We start from the raw sequence: 16,934 nt of genomic DNA on the forward strand, positions 1-16,934 counted from the left end.
CAATAAAAATAATATACTACGAACAAAATATTAAACATCACAAACATTTGATTGTATAGGATAACTGATGGAAAATAAATGACTCAAACAAATAAGTCAATATTGCTGAACAATTTAGTCTACAAATAAAAGCAAACAAATAATTTGTCTTTACAAACAAATTAGTTACGCACAGATAAATAAATACATCTGCATTGCAAACTAATTGTTTTTATAAGCATATATATTTGTACTAAACTTAGCATATGAAAAAATAAATTATTTCACACACCAACTTATGAGTTAATAATACAAGTATACGTTGAGCATAAACGCATTTAAATGGAACTCACAAAGGAAACAATAAGTTTTTTTAATAAAAAAACCGGAAACAAAAAGGTTTGTGCTGCCGTGCTCACACCTGATACACACAAGCAGAAAAAAAAACAACAAAAATCACGCACTAATACACGCATCTAAACAGCATTGTTACGGGTTCTTTGGCCTGGTAACGATCCCCGCGTGCGTGAGCAATGCCCAGACGAGCGTCACCAGCTCGGTGCCACGGGCGATGGCCTTCTTGTGCGCCTTGAGGTTGTCCGAGGGCGCGGCGTACAGCAGGATCTCGCACCAGAAGCCGGCCAGGAGACCCCACCTCGCCTCCTCGTCCGGAACCTGCAGCTCCAGCAGCTGCTTCCCCAACCTCACCCCTCTCTTCACCACCTCGTGCTCGCACCTCTCGCCCAGGCGCGCAGCAATTGCGGCGTCGTGCTCCGCCGCCGGCTCGCCAGCGAGGGCAAGCTTGATGTCCCTGCTCACTGCCCCGTGCAGTTTCTTGGACCATGCCGTGTCGTCCGGCAGCAGCTCGGGCGCGGCGGCCACCAGGTAGGCGCAGTACCGGGAGAGACGCGTGGCGACGGCCCTCTTGCCGGCAGAGCGGCTGCTGGTTGAGGAGGCATCAGCTCCGCCGCCGTGGCTGCCGGCGTCCAAGATGCCTGTGGCGATGTGCCAGACGAGGATCACGTCGGACGTGCCTTGTCCTTGGCACGCCCACAGGATGTCGCCGCCGATCCTGCTCTCGCCGAGCGCCGCCGTGCATTTGCTCAGGGCGCCGCCGTTGCTGCGCCTGAGCGCGTCGACGATGGCGGCCTTCACCTCCGGTGACACTTGGACACGCCGCATCAGGCCTTGACCTGTCAGCAGCAGCGACATCTGGCCCATTTGATATCGATCACTCCAGCTCCTTCTGAACCCGAGCTTCATGACAAGGTCAAGTCCTCTCTGCACACGAGGAGACTGCTGCCAGGACGCATGGTTGATGTAGTTGCAGAGCAGGGTGACCTTGACCCAATTCGAGCACAAGTAGGACGCAATCTCCCATGCCTCGGCCAAGATGACGGCCACGAACAGCGAGAACGTTGGCAGGGCGTTGAAAAGTAGGTTCCCGAACACGATCCGTTTGTGATTCGGGAATGTGCAGGACATGGGGTTTGGGCTGCAGAATATCTGATGGGGGTGTCTGTCGACAGTGTAGTGGTGTGAGATGAAAGTGGCGCCACCCAAGCACCAGGCAACAATTGAGAGGGAGACGGTGATGTTAAGAACGGGTACCAGTCGCCCAAAGTAGGATGTTGGGAGGGATGAGTAGTAAGAATCCAGCACAAAGGATATCTCATCTGCAATCACATCGAACACCCTTGCAGGATCATTGCCATTGTTGAGCAGGGCGTCCGAGACGAAACTGAACGCCTTGGCAGACCCGGACTCGGCAAGCGGAGTATTGCCGAACCGGAGCCGAAGCAGTTTGAACAATGAGAAGGAGAGGCACAGATCCTTGAGCCATGGCTGAGAGGTCAGGAGGGCGTCTCCGGCCGACACCATTTGCCAAACCATGTCAAGGGTGACCAACCTACTGTTCCTTTGCCTGATGGTGTACCCGTGAGGAGTTTCCTCGATCTCCTGCTTGTCCTCCCCCATCACTATAAGTGGGAGAACCAAAGACTGATCATGACCCGGTGATGATCCCCGGGGCAGCGCGTCTCCTTGCAACGTCTCCACCATGTACCCGGCGATGAGGCGGGAGTTGCGCCCAAGAGTGAAAGACCGCTTCGCCTTGTGATACGCGTACAGCTTTAGCATGATCTTGGAGAGACTGAGAAGACAGAGCACAATGAGGAACCTCGACACCATCTTGTAGTAATGGGACTCTCCTTCCACCAAATGGTTCTTGTTGATCATGGTGAGGAAGTGACGACCTGCGTAGTAGAACACCAGGTACGATGTCCATACCGTGCGAGCGAGCAGCTCGATCGAGGGGCCGATCTTCGGGCCACCATGGTAATCGTCAGCGGCGACGATTGCGCTTGTGTTGGTCCCGATGATCTGGACAAGAACTGTCCAGATCAGGACCAAGGACACGTAGGACCTGCCGTGGCAGTACACGTCCAGGCCTGAGGTGCTGCAGGACTCCTTGCCGATGGAGGAGGCAACGTAGGAGATGATGGGGAGGTACAGCGTGGAGGCTCCCAGGAACAGGAGGCGGGTCACCGATGCGTGGCGGTAGCCGTAGCGCCGACCGGATGCGCCCGCCGCCTCCATGATCGCCACAAGGACGGCGTTGGCAACCATGAGCGCGTTGGAGCGCCACAGCTGTGTGTTTACCCCTTCGACAAACTCTCTGATCGCAGCTTCTGAGCATGGCGGTCTTGGAGCCTGATCTGCTTTATTTGCACGGTGAAGCAAATACAACATACTTGTTAGTGTAATTGCACAGCAAAATTGGACATTTACATACATTTTTTTTTCTTTGTTTTGGGAACATATATATGGCAGAATGGGGATCCTCTCTGTTCACTTGTAATTAATAATGAAACCCAACATGAGCAGTGTCACTGTTTTAAGACTGCTTTATTAGCACTCTATCGACATGCATGCACATGAACAACAAACACGTAGCAAATATGAACCATGTTAGAGAATTACCAGGAACAGGAGCTATTTGGGACATGATGAGAGGATCTCCAAATCCTACCAAGAGGAAGTCCTTCCAAGTTTGTTGACCATATACTGGCTCTTTGTCTAGAACATATAGCAATACTAATCCTACGCAGTCATTTTACTTTTATCTTTATTCCTTGGTCCTATCAAACATTTTGCGCACTTTAATCCTTCCTTCATTTTACCTTTTTCTTTATTATATATTTAATCATTCCACCTTGCATTCGTAACCATGCTTTACTCTTTAACCATTCCTAAAGCAGATTTTGCACAGTCCTCCTTTTCCTTTATGCATATGATGGTTCACTGCATTCATGGTACTCAGCTCTTTGCAAACAACACTGTACAATTGTAATCATGCTTGCAGAGGGCATTTCGGTTAATGCAATCTTTTGTAGCTTTGCTTCTGTATACAGATTTTAATCAGTACAATCCATTTAGGATATTGCTAAAATTGGGGACTAATTCATTTGAACACAGTTTTTATGGAGTGACTATAATAGGCAAAATTGTGTACTCCATTTTGCTAGTTATAGCCAAGGAATAAGTCCATATATAATTGGCAGCCTCGATTATTTCCAATCCTCCTTTGTACAATTTTGACCCTCAACTCTAGGCACTATAATTTGACCCTTAACTCTGCTCATCTTTATGTTTATTTTTCAAGTGGCAATTATTTTCTCACCAACTAGGCAGATTAAGTTTAATTTTAAATACTTTAATTTCATCTATTTATTGATGAAAATTTTATAATTTTTATTTATTTCTTAAATGGCTATATATATTTATGAGATATATGTGTGTATTTGTTTATAGTATTTATATTTTTCATATATTCAATTATTGATAAATATGCTATTTCGAATAGCTTTGTCTATGTTTGCTATATAGTCGTACTTAAATCCCTACTTGTATAATGATTTTGTTGCTACCATCAATAAAGCAAAAAAGAAACATAGTATCTCCAGATCGAATGAATATACAAATGCTAATCCTAAATCAAGCTGTTTGTTTTGGATTAGCATTCGAGATAATATCCAACTTCATATTCAAGTTATTCAAATGTAGCAAAAGGTGCTATCCGCATCCGATCTGGTTCCATCTTTAATAATTTTAAGGACATTGCACTTTGCTTCTGCTTTCAGACGCAACTGCCAACAAGACATGCACCTCCTATAAGAAAGAAAAAAAAAAGAAAAGAAATGACATGTACCAACCGCACTTCCCATGCTAGATCTTACACTTAATACTATCCTGTGACTCTGGCTCAATTACGTACTCTGCGGTCTGCGCAAAACAATCGTCAGTACAAGCAGCCATTATGTGGAACGAGATCTTCTGCAATTGAGGTTTCTGTAGTTGAGTGACTGCCATGTGGACCCCATAGCGGTGGAGCCCACATGGTAGTCTCTCAACTGCAGTGAGTGAGCGCGGATGAACTGGTTCCCCGTTACCCAGGTGATGATGGGAGAGAGAGTCTATGCACAGTTGTAAATAATAAATTAATAATCCTATGCACAGGTCATCCTGCCGCGCGCCCAGCGAGATCTCCCACCGCCGCCTCCATCGCCGCAACCGCTGATTCGGCTGGTCCCTGTTGCGAAGCAAGTACAGGCACCCCGCTGGCCCCGGCGCCGCACCGCAGATCCTTGGGCACACACCATCCTCGAGCTGGCCATCCCGGACAGGCGGCCGACGCCGTCGGTTCAACACGGAGCCGACGAACCGGCCATGCGCCTGCGTCTGGTGATCCCCTCCGACCATCTCCAACCCCGGTTCTTTCCTCAAATCCAACCCCGGAATTTCACCTCCTCCACCGCAGCCATACGTGGAGACTACATTGCAAGTCTCAAATTCTTTTTAGGGTGTTCATTGTAAAATCCATGAACCTCATTTGAATTTTACATTATCAAGATTTAGCTAGTCTGTTGATTTCTCCACCATTTAGGAGGTTCTCTATTTTTTTATAAGGTTTAAAAAACTTTAAATTTAGCTAGTATGATAGCTATTCTTTTGAAGTTGCTTCCGGTCAAAGAGCCCGTAACAATGCTGTTTAGATGCGTGATTTTTTTTCTTGTGTATCAGGTTTGAGCACGGCAGGCGGCAGCACAACCTTTTTGTTTCCGTTTTTTTTTAAAAAAAACTTTTTGTTTCCATTTTTTAAAAAACCAAGCTCGAATGAATAGTATCTTCCAGATCGAATGAATATACAAATGGTAATCCAAAACCAAGCTGTATGTTTTTGGATTAGCATTCGAGATAATATCCAAGTTCATATTCATATTCAAGTTATTCAAATGTAGCAAAAGGTGCTATCCATGTCCGATCTGCAGGTTCCATCTTTAATACTACCTCTGCCCCAAAATATAATCATTTCTAGCTTTAGTCAAAGTCAATTTTTTTCAACTTTGACCATTAATATTGTTATGAATGAATTATTTTAAATATAAACACTTATATATTATGATAATTACTTTCATAACAAATTTAGTAATATTATTTTAATCTTATAGATTTTTATAGATTATTTACTATTTATAAAAATATTTATATTTTGAGACGGAGGAAGTAATTTTAAGAGCATTGCACTTTGCTTCTGCTTTCAGACGCAACTGCCAACATAGCATGCTCCTATAAAAAAGAAAAGAAAAGAAATGACATGTACCAGCCGCACTTCCCATGCTAGATCTTACACTTAATACTATCCTCTGACTCTGGCTCAATACGTACTCTGCAGTCTGCGCGAAACAATCGTCAGTACAAGCAGCCGTTACCCAGCCACCCAGGTGATGACGGTGAAAGCGATCCGGTACTTCGGTACTCTAGCTTAAGAAGAGAAGGGGTTGAATTAGACAAAATTAAAATCTTAACCTATGGCTCCAACTAATTTACACAAAATTTAAACTAAAACAAACTATCTAGATGTGCAACTACGGTTCACCTTAGTGTAAAACCCTCATCCCAAAAGAGTTTAGCAACCTATAGCCAATCCTATCATGAAACTATTCTATGAAAGTAAAGGCACACAAGTTGCAATATGAAATGCGGAAGCTTAAGGAGAAGGATGAGAGGAAGCGAACTCTCGACATGAGGATTTATCCCGTGATTCGGATTGCCACAAAGGCGCCCTTACGTCCACGTTGTTGAAGCACTCACGAAGAGTATCGTTTCCCGGCAATCAAGTCTCTTACGTGAACACAATCACAATCACCTTGATCCCGATCTTCACTAAGGGAGATTGCCCACGAAGGAGGGGTCTCCGTCCCCCGCACAAAGTTGTCGGCGCCGCTCCACACCAAACCGGAGGGTCGTTGACGTGCCGGCGAGCCACCAATGCTCCAAGGAGGCCGGCGCACCGAGATACAAGTTTGGTTCACTCTAGAACCACAGCACAAGGATCTTAATTTTGCTTGATCACTCACTCAAGAGCTAACCTAGCACTAACACTCACAAAGCTTGTGCTAAGGACTAAGAATTTGATCTCTATGCTCTTGGATGGCTTGGATGTGTTTTTAGATGTGTGTGTGATGTCTTGGGACTCCAGCAACCTTCAAATGGGCGGGGTGAGGCGTATATATAGGCCACCAAGTCTTGTAGCCGTTGCTCCAACGGTCAGTAGAAAACAGCATACCATCGGATGAACTGATGCCTCTGCATGGGGTGGCGTCGGTTCATCCGCTCACTCTCAGTCCTGAAGTAGCCGTTGAGCTTCTGACGTACAGTCTACAGCACCATCGGTTTAACCGATGACTGTGTGTCTGTTAAAACCGGTCACTCACAACACTCAACTAGCCGTTAGACATCTTTCTCTTCTGCTGACGTTATTACACCGGTGCTATGCTCCGATGCACCATTGGTTCAACCGATGCTGAAGGCGTGGCTCCTGCGCACTTGACATCGTCTCTGGAACATAGTACATTGAATGTACCGATGCCTATCTTGACGCCGTCAGTTCAACCGGTGACCTAGCTATCTTGATTTGGTCTTCGCTTGATCTCCATTTGGTGCTCAGATTTGCACTAATGCCAAGGCGTCGGATCTTCCGACAACCATCGGATGCATCGATGCTATAGGCATCGGTTCTTCCGGTGCTACTGATTTCAGTAGAACTCGTCCAATTCATCGTTTTTTTGAGTTCTTTCTTCGTGTTTTGTTTTGTATGGCCTTTTTACTTCATCTCTGGGATCTACAAATGTTCACTTAACAAAAGTAAGTATTAGTCCCATTGATTGCGTTGTTATACGATTACCAAAATCACTCGAAATAGCATAAATAGTGCCATGTTCGCTACAGATGGGATCAGAGAGACTATGCATGCACAGTTGTAAAGTAATCCTATGCCCGGCGGTGGGCCGATAGGACGATGATCACCGGCGGCGACCTGGAACTTTTTTCTTTTTTATATTTAAAAAAAATTAAAATTTCAAAAATATATGTCCGTTTTCAAAAATTTCAAAAATATACCCCGGTCGCCCTCCCATAGGGCGACATGCCCAATGTGTAATTTTTTTTTTCAAATTTGCAACGAAGTCCCTGGAGAAAAAAAAAACAAGCCCTGTCGCCCGTTGGGGGGGCGACAGGGGCCTGTCGCCCGGCCCACGGGCGACCGCCGCTGGGCCCGGCCCACAGTCGCGGCAGGGGGCCTGTCGCCCCCCCCCCCCCCCCCCCCCCCCGCGGGCGACCGGGTCTCCCCCCTTATAAAAGCCCCAGCCCTCCCCTTCCCTCCTCATTTGAGCCCGAAAATTCCACCAAAAATCCAGAAAAAAAAGAGAGGAGTGAGGAGAAGGAAAGCGGCGAAGCCCTGCCGGATTCAGCACTTGTGATCTGCAGGTTAGTACATTTAGTTTAAATATTGTTATATTTAAGTACTACGTATTTAAATATGAGTAATTTCATTTAATTAGTGCTATAGTAGATCCATTTAAGTAGGAGTTCAATGATACTTTAGTTTGTAGTTACGTAGTAGTAAATTAGTTTAGAAAATTAGTTCTACGCATTTATTATTACAATTGCAGTGCTATTAGAGACATGTTTATCAATTAATTATGATTTAGAATAGAATTTGGCATATGCAGTATAGAATTCGAGAGTCATCACGTAGTTATGAATACTTATACGTTATAGTTGAATTCCATACTTAGTTTTTACGGATTATTGAATAAGGTAGTGAAGTAAAGAGTATAACTCGATAAGTATTATGTGATATACAGATATGTCGAGCAAAATGCAGTTTCAAGTATTTTATGGTGAATACAATGTTATGTATGGGCCAAATGGAGTAGATCTTTCTGCCTTTAAGCGCACATCTAGCGGCATAGATAAACCTCTGGAAAGGAGTTTTGGTTCCATATGTAAGTCGCTGCAGCGTGGGTTCCATGTTGATCCGTTGACACATGTGATCACTGTCCAGTCTCTTGTTAATTGGGAGGTAGAAAGTGAATTATTGGAATTAATGATGATACACAGCACTGATGACTGGCAGAAGTACATGCAAGCAGCTCTAGAGCGTGGGTGGCCTCTGGCCATTCTTGTTCAAATCCGGGATAAGACACAAAATGAAATCCAACATTGTGCAGATCAAGGAACTCCGAGTATTCGAAGAGAGACCAATTATATTGAGCAAGATGAGTCAGAAGAGACAGAGAACCAAAACATGGGACCACAGGGCCTTGCTGATGAGGGAGAGAGGATACATAGCATTGTGGACGAGATGGAGGCAGAAGACCAAACCGCAATAGAGATGGAAGAATATGAGGACTCATCTGATGACGAGCAGTACTCATTGCCAAAAGAGTGGAAAGAGCATGGTTTTGGCAGTCATATCGCAGAAGATGTACGAAATCAGGAGTGGGAGTACAGAGGGAATGAGGTAGTGCAAGGTGCAACATATCCAAACATTGAAGCCGTCAAAGATGCTGTGAGACTATGGGCAATCTCATTGAAACGAGAATTCAGAGTCGTGAAGTCTGGCAGTAAAGAATATGAGGTGAAGTGTGTGAATGCTGGATGTCCATGGCGAGTACATGCATTCAAGGGAAAATGGAAGTCAAACTGGAAATGTTTTATTGTCACAGAGCACACTTGTTTGCTGTCAGAAGTTATTCCCTCGCATCGCAATATATCATGCGACTTTGTTGCAAAGCAAATGTATGGGTTTATTATGGACAACCTAAATTATGAGCCAAAAATGATTATTCGACACATTGAGCAGACTTACCAGTACACCATCAGTTATTTGAAGGCATGGCGGGCTAAACAAAGGGTGTTCGAGATGCGGTTCGGCACATACGAGGCATCATATGATAACCTACCTCGTATGTTATCCCAGGTTACTGCTAGAAATCCTGGAAGCTTTTATGACACATACCTTTTACCAGCCGTGACTAGGGGACAAAGAATTATGCAACGAGCCTTCTTTTGCATAGGTGCTTCTGTTAGAGCATTTCAGTTTTGTCTTCTGGTGATCTGCATTGATGGCACATTTTTGACTGGAAGGTATAAAGGTCAGATACTCACCGCAATCGGTGTAGATTGTAACAACCAAATTGTTCCGCTCGCATTTGCATTTGTTGAGAATGAGAACATAGACAGTTGGTATTGGTTCCTTGAACGAGTGAAGAATCATGTTATTGCTGCACGTCCAGATGTGTGCCTTATTAGTGATAGGCATGCAGGTATCCTGCAATCAATACTGAAATTGCAATGTGGAACTGCGACAACGCCTCCATTATGGCCTGATGTCCAAAACAGGTGGTGCATTAGGCATATGGGTGCAAACTTTTATGAACACTTCAAGAACAAGGATCTTAAGAACCTGTTTAAGAGGTTGTGCACCCAAAATCAACAGAGAAAAATCAATGCATTTTATATCAGATGCTTGATCAGTTGAGTGCAGAGCTAGTGAAGGTAAGGGCATCAGTAGCAGGCACGAGTCAGGCTGCAGAGGCTAGGGATTCAATTGAGAAGCCATTTTCACACTGGATTCGAGGTGCACCTAAGGAGAAATGGTCATTCCTTTATGATACCAACGGAATACGGTATGGTATTCAGACAACGAACCATGCAGAGTGTTTCAATATGGTTATGCGTTCTTGTCGTGCCTTTCCACTTGTGGGAATTGTTGAGTTCATCATGTATGGGTGCATGAAGTATTTCAGAGAGCGTTACACGGCTGCAAGCATAAACATCAGCAACCCCCAAATTCAGTTTTGCAAAAGAGTGACACAATATATGCAAGAAAAGATTGAAAAGGCAAAACTGCACCGCGTCATATCCACAGGTACAATGGAGCATAGATTTGAGGTTCTATGTAAGGATAGAAGTGGTCGTGGTATCCGTAGAGATAGAGTGGTACAGGAGAGTTTGATTACAGTTGATGGCAAAGCATTCTGCTCCTGCATGAAGCCTAAGTTATTGCATATGCCAAGCTCCCATCTCATTGCGGCATGTGCAGAGTCTGCGTTACAGCCAGGACTATTTGTTTCACCGTACTTCAGCAAGAAAGCAGCTGTATCCACATGGGGACATGAGGTATATGTGATTGGAATTGTGGGGCCTTTCACTCAGGATAATGAGAATAAGATGTTTATTCCTGATCCAGCCACTAAGAAAGGCAAAGGTCGCCGTCAGACACGTCGTATTCGGAATGGTATGGACGAGTCGGAAGCAAGCAAGGCACAAAAACGTTGCAGCCAATGTGGATCATTGAGTCACAACTACAAGAAGTGTCCTCAGAATGCACTTCACGATGCTGCTAACGTCGGTCCTTCCGGAAATCCCAGAGATGGAGCACCTCCTACGTTCAGACGAGCATCGGCGAGAATTGCTCGTGGAAGGCATTCGGTGTCATGATCCACAATTGTATTTCATTATTTGTAATATGTAGTAATGAAATATGGCAAGTATGTAATTAAGTATTATTGTATTTATGTGTCTAGTTTGTATGAAATATATATTTAGCTATGTGTTCTCATATATTTTTGAATGCAGGTATGGAGATGGACTCCTTGCTAGACCCAGTGATCGACTCGAGCCACAGGTCTTACTTTGCAGCTATTGAGCACCGAGCCCTAGAGGTGCTACGTCCTCGTCCACCCGGCGAGGCGATCTCTATACACAACGATTGGTGTGACCGGTATGTAATGAAATATTATTGTTTATGACTTATGTATTCGCCGGTATTCCTTTGTTTCGACATTTTTTGTTTTTTTGCAGGTTACGTGAGGCCGGCCTACTGACTCTGAGCCGTCTTGTCGAGGTTGGGCCTATTCAGCTCGACCGATCCCTCCTGACGGCGCTCGTTGACAGATGGAGGCCGGAGACACACACGTTCCACCTCCCGTGTGGGGAGATGACTCCTACGCTGCAGGACGTGGCCTACCTCCTCGGCCTCCCTATCGTCGGGGAGGCTGTAGGTCCGCGTGTGGTGGCGGCCTCATGGAAGGATGAGCTGGAGGCCCGTTTTGCCCTGGTTGACCGCGTGGATGAAGCAGGTCCGATCAACCCGCACCCGCGAGCAGCAGGTCCTTCGAAGACCTGGTTCCTACAGTTTACAGTACGTATTCATTCCAAATATAAATTTAATTGTTACAATTCACATGTTCCATTGATAGTTGAAACTATTTATCTTAATTGTTTATGCAGCCTGCCCTTTTGGCTGCGGATGCCGACGAGTACAGTGTGACCAGATCGCTGGAGGCGTACCTACTTTGGTTGTTTGGTTACATCATGTTCAACAACACTCATGGCAACTCGGTCGATAGGATTCTCCTTCCGTATGCACGGGAGATTGCGGATGGGGACGAGGACGTACCGCCCTACAGCTGGGGTGAGGCGGTACTTGCAGCCACTTACCGTGGACTCTGCGATGGGTGCATGAAGACACATGGGAACGCTATCCTGTCAGGGTGCCCACTACTGCTACAGCTTTGGTCGTACGAGAGGCTAGCCGTTGGTCGCCCCTTGGTCAGCCACGAGCCTTACCACGGGGGCATGTACGGCAACGAGGAGGACGAGAGGCCACTATGGGAACTATCTGGATCTGGCGTCAGGTATGTTCGCAACAAACCTAATTTTGTTATTCATTGTTACATGATGTATTAGCACACTTTTAATTTTACTTATTCGGAATGCAGAGGTCCTGGGCACATGCGCGGGTTAAACGCGCATATCCTGAGTTTGTTTCGGAGCTCGACATGCTGACGCCCGAGGACGTTGTCTGGGAGCCTTACAGCCCAGAGGCTGTGGCTACCCGTGCACCAGCAGGCCTGTTTTCGCACTGCTCCGCGAATGCGAGACTGTGGCTTACTTTCGCCGTCCTGGTTTATGACATCGCGGTTGAGGCATATTGCCCCTGGAGAGTCAGGAGAAAGTTTGGGCAGCGCCAGGAGTTTCCGGTGCCCACCGCGTTGGAGCGTGTCAGTCGCCAGGACCACAGGTAATTATGAATGAACTTGGCTCATACATTCGTGTCGATTCTAATTTTCTTCGTGGTCCACTTTGTAGGTTGTCAAGGAGTGGCTTGCCGTGTTCTGATGATTGGCTCACCAAGATCCAGCCGTGGGTGGACCAATGGGAACAGGCAGACGAGCACTTGGTCCATCCAACAGGACCACACACAGATAGCTCCTTTAGGGCTTACCTCACCTGGTACTTACTCCGGACTCGGGCTCGTCTGGTTTTTGTTGACACTCACCCGCAGCCACACCAGGCGAGGCCTCAGGATGGCTATGCCCGGCACCACGTGGAGGCACTAGCTGGCGCGGTGAGTCTCTTGATCATATTTGCATATATATATATATATATATATATATATATATATATATATATATATATATATATATATATATATATATATATATATATATATATATATATATATATATATATATAATCATATTCATAAGATAATTCATGTGTTTGTAACTTTACTGAATTGATGCAGTTTCGCCTTTGCAACATGATGGAGACGGACTGCTCGACTTACCTGACGAGGGTACGTGCCGGATCCCCAATGACCCAGTTTGAGCAGATAGAGGCATGGTCGAGGCAGCGTGATCAGTTGCGTCAGGTAACGCACAACTTCGGAAGCCGTGTGCAGTACGAAGACAGCCACGGGTCGTCTCAGGCGTCGTCGTCGTTCCCGTGTCCGTCGACCATACACGGGCCGACGTCGCAGTTCTTCCCAAGTACAGGTAACGTACATATCTCTTTAAAATTACATCAAGTGTTCCTACATATTTACTAATATCACATACAGGATACGATCCAGCTACTGCGTTCGGCCATACTGGAATGTTTAGAGGGACAGCACCAGTTGGCGGACCGTATCCAGGGATGGTACCGGGGCCACAGATACCGGCGTGCACAGGTTAATTTATGTTTCGTATTTCGGTTTCTACATGTCATTACGAAATATACGAGCGTACGCTAACATCCATATTTTTTGCGTAGGATTCTACCCCGATGCGGGCGCCGGACCTTCTTCTTCCTCCTTTCGACTAGATAACGAGACATTCACCTTAGACGACTTCGACAGCTTGAGTCCAGAAGAGCCTGCCGCGCAAGGTGACCCCGATGTCTTGGGGTATTCACAGCTAGGAGGAGCACCACTTGGGATCTCTCAGCAGCAGACACCGCAGCCCCTTGCGCGTCCTGAGCGACAGGTGAGGTCTCCGGATGTTCTCACCTACTCCGAGGGATATGTCCGTGCCCAGCAGAGGGCTAAGAGGGTCCGACGCCCTAGGGGTGGTTAGATGTATATGATGTTTATTTGTAATGAGATAGCTGTGGACCGCTTATTTGTATCCGATGTTTATGATTGTGGTAGGTTACTTGTCATTTGTTTTTATAGATATTATTTATGTGAACTTATTATGTTTGTGGGTTCCATAATGCTCGTGAAATAAGGGAAGTTCTTGCGATTTTTTTCCGTGATTTAATGAAGGACAAGTAACGTGCGGTAGGAGTTAGCGGCCGAGATCTTGCCGACGATGATGACGAATACACGCTCGAATAGCTCAAAATAGGTCCCTGCAAAAATAAAAGTCCGAGAAAAAAAAGGGGGGGCCTGTCGCCCCCCCCAATGGGCGACAGGGGCCTGTCGCCCGAGGGGAGGGCGACAGGCCCCTGTCGCCCGTTGGGGGGGCGACAGGTCCCCCGCCTTTTTTTTTCTCTCCAAGGACTTCGTTGCAAATTTGAAAAAAAAAATTACACATTGGGCCTGTCGCCCTATGGGAGGGCGACCGGGGTATATTTTTGAAATATTTGAAAACGGACATATATTTTTGAAATTTTAATTTTTAAAAAATATAAAAAAGAAAAAACGGCGGCGACCTGCCCGCGGTAACGTTGGGCCTCCCCCACGTCTTGATACGCTGGCCGTTCTGCGTGCCGGCGCTGGCCGTCCACTGTCACGTTCCGCACGGCCCCCTGGCCGGGCTTTCAGCCCAGGCTCCCGATGCTGATGCCGTGGCCCGGTCTGCACCGGAGGATGTTCCGGCGGACGAGCACGCCGGAGGCGCCAGGCCCCGGCGACACGCACGAAGCGTTGTTTGCTTTTGCTTGATGTGACCATATTTTTTATGGAACATGTTTTCAAACTGTATGGATTACCTGAAGCCATTGTCTCTGATAGGGATGAAGTGTTCAGAAGCACCCTATGGAAGGAACTTTTCAGGTTATCTGGGACCAAATTGTTGCTGCCTATAAATTACAACATCCAGCCTCTGCATCGATCCATCCAGTGTTTCACGTGTCCTTGTTGAAGAAAGTTGTTGGTGATCTCTATCAGGTCAGTGATGAACTGCTAAGTCATACTGATGCTTTGCAATTTCCCTGTTAAGGTGCTCGGAAGAAGAATACATGCCAAAGCCGATAAGACAATTTCTCAAGTTCTACTTCAGTGGTCTTCTGGCCTCCGGTATTAGCTACCTGGGAAGGTGAGGCTACGATCCGCACCAAGTTTTCTAATGCTCGGTCAAGCCGTTTTTGAAGAACAGGGGATGTCAGGGTCTCACCCTCAGCGCGTCGGTGGCTGGTAAGCAGCTTTCTATGTATCTTCCGTGCGATGGGAAACACTGCTGTCGCACGGCCCAACTCAGCCCGTTAGAACACTCTCCGCGGTCCAATCAAGCAATAATGACATGCAACAGCAGAAGGGTAGCACCAGCTAACCAACGTGCGGTCACCAGGTGGCAGGTATGCCCTTTTTTTTTCCTTTTTTTCATGATGCGTGAATAATTCATTAATTTTTGGTACGAGCTTTCTGACCTATATGTTCAAAATACTAATATTACTAATATAAGAGCATCTTCAAGAGTTTACTAAATTTTACTTGGCAAATCTTGTGTTTTGCCAACTTTTAAAAAGATATGCCAAGTAAAAAAAAGAGCTCATCTCCAATAATTTGACATAATTCAATTGCCAAATCCAGATATAACTTACATCAGGAACCTGAGAGAAACAAAATTATATTTATGCTTTTCCACCTCATAAAAACTTACATCAGGAATCCTGAGACAGAAACAAAATTATTTTTATGCCCTTCCACCTCTTCTGATACGAATGGATGCGCCGCGGATACGAGCGCGCATATATACGCACGCGGAGGCTCATTTTCCGAACTTGGCATAAATGGCAACTTGGGATGGAGAACTGTTGGAGAAAGTTTTTTCTGTTTTTGCCAAAAAAATAAGAATGGCAACCTAGGATGGGAACTCTTGGAGATGCTCTAATATAATCAACAATTTAAAAGATCGGATTTAACATTTCTATAAACTTTATTCAATATTTCGAATAAACTAGATTAACATCTTATATCAAAATGTCGAAACTGTATAATCAAAATGTTGAAGACCTATATTTAAACGTTGAAAAAGTGCATTTCAAATGTTGGTTTTAAAAAAAGTATATAATATAGTCATATTGGATCTTGTTCTGTTGTATAAATTCTCAGTGACATTATGGTTCAAACGGAATTCAAAACGCATTTATGGTTTGAAAGAAAAGTGAGATTAAAATTTTAAATCCAAAAGGAGCCCCTCCATCCACCCATGCACAGCAGCCACCTATATGGTCACACGTGTCAACTTCATCCCAAATCCAGCGTGTGCGCTTCGCACTAATCTTCTGGCAGATGAATCTCATCCATTCGTTGGAGTTTGCACTAATCTCAAATAATGGAAGATAAATTTAATAATTTTTTCTGGAAGATGGATAGGAATTTTGGGCTGGTAAGACGTTGTGGGCCAAGATCAGGCTGCAGGCTTCCAAGAAGCCCTACTCGCATGTCGTCGCCCGGAATGGTGTAACTAACCCAGCTATCAGTACTTTGTCCCCCTCAAAAAAAAAAACTATCAGTACTTTGTGCCTGTACGTCTCTATTCCTAATAAGCTTCCTCTCCCAATGGGATCGGCATGAACTTAGGCTAGACATTTGGCCAGCTCGCCGGAGAATTTGGACGGTGACACTCATCGGTGTGTTGGACCTATTGCTAGTTCAGCAATACCTCGTTTTTTTTTTGATCGAATCAATACCTCGTTGCTACCTCTGTGTTGTTACATTACGTGTGATCCGATTTTGCTTCATTGGCAACTCCCATGTGTGATTGTGAGAGGTGCGCATTGTGGTTGCCTTGACGCATAGGACATGTTTGTTTATTACTCTCTGTTACAAATTATAAGACATTCCAACAATTTTAAAGAGTCAAAAAAAATTTATGTTTGATCAAATTTATATAATAGAATAATGACATTTATTATATAAACTAAGTACCATTAGATTTTTTATTAGTTATATTTTCATAGTACATCAATTTGATATTATAAATTTTATATTTCTCTCTATAATCTTGGTCAAACTTAAAATTCATTTGACTCTCCAAGATTTTTAGGATGTCTTATAATTTGGAATGGAGGGAGTAGTTTATTTGGTTTTTAAAAGGTTGCTCCAAATCTAC

The 16,934-nt window shown here is 45.1% G+C and overlaps 1 protein-coding gene across 1 annotated transcript; it reads right to left on the reverse strand.

Annotated features, from left to right (window-relative positions):
* Positions 1-299: 299 nt before the first annotated feature.
* LOC120643940 lies at positions 300-3,023 on the reverse strand. Its single transcript, XM_039920453.1, has 2 exons — positions 2,962-3,023; positions 300-2,696 (listed from the first exon to the last, which is right to left on the reverse strand). Exons 1-2 carry the CDS (start codon positions 2,984-2,986, stop codon positions 469-471), a joined length of 2,253 nt encoding a protein of 750 aa, XP_039776387.1. The 5' UTR covers positions 2,987-3,023; the 3' UTR covers positions 300-468.
* Between the last annotated feature and the right edge of the window lie 13,911 nt (positions 3,024-16,934).

The sequence above is a fragment of the Panicum virgatum genome, chromosome 8K (genome assembly GCF_016808335.1).
Source record: "Panicum virgatum strain AP13 chromosome 8K, P.virgatum_v5, whole genome shotgun sequence".
NCBI lineage: Eukaryota > Viridiplantae > Streptophyta > Magnoliopsida > Poales > Poaceae > Panicum > Panicum virgatum.

Coding starts and splice junctions, on each gene's coding strand:
- LOC120643940 (XM_039920453.1), bottom strand. CDS start 2,986: ATGTCCCAAATAGCTCCTGTTCCTG. Junction 2,697..2,961: donor CCAAATAGCTCCTGTTCCTG/GTAATTCTCTAA, acceptor CAAATAAAGCAG/ATCAGGCTCCAAGACCGCCA.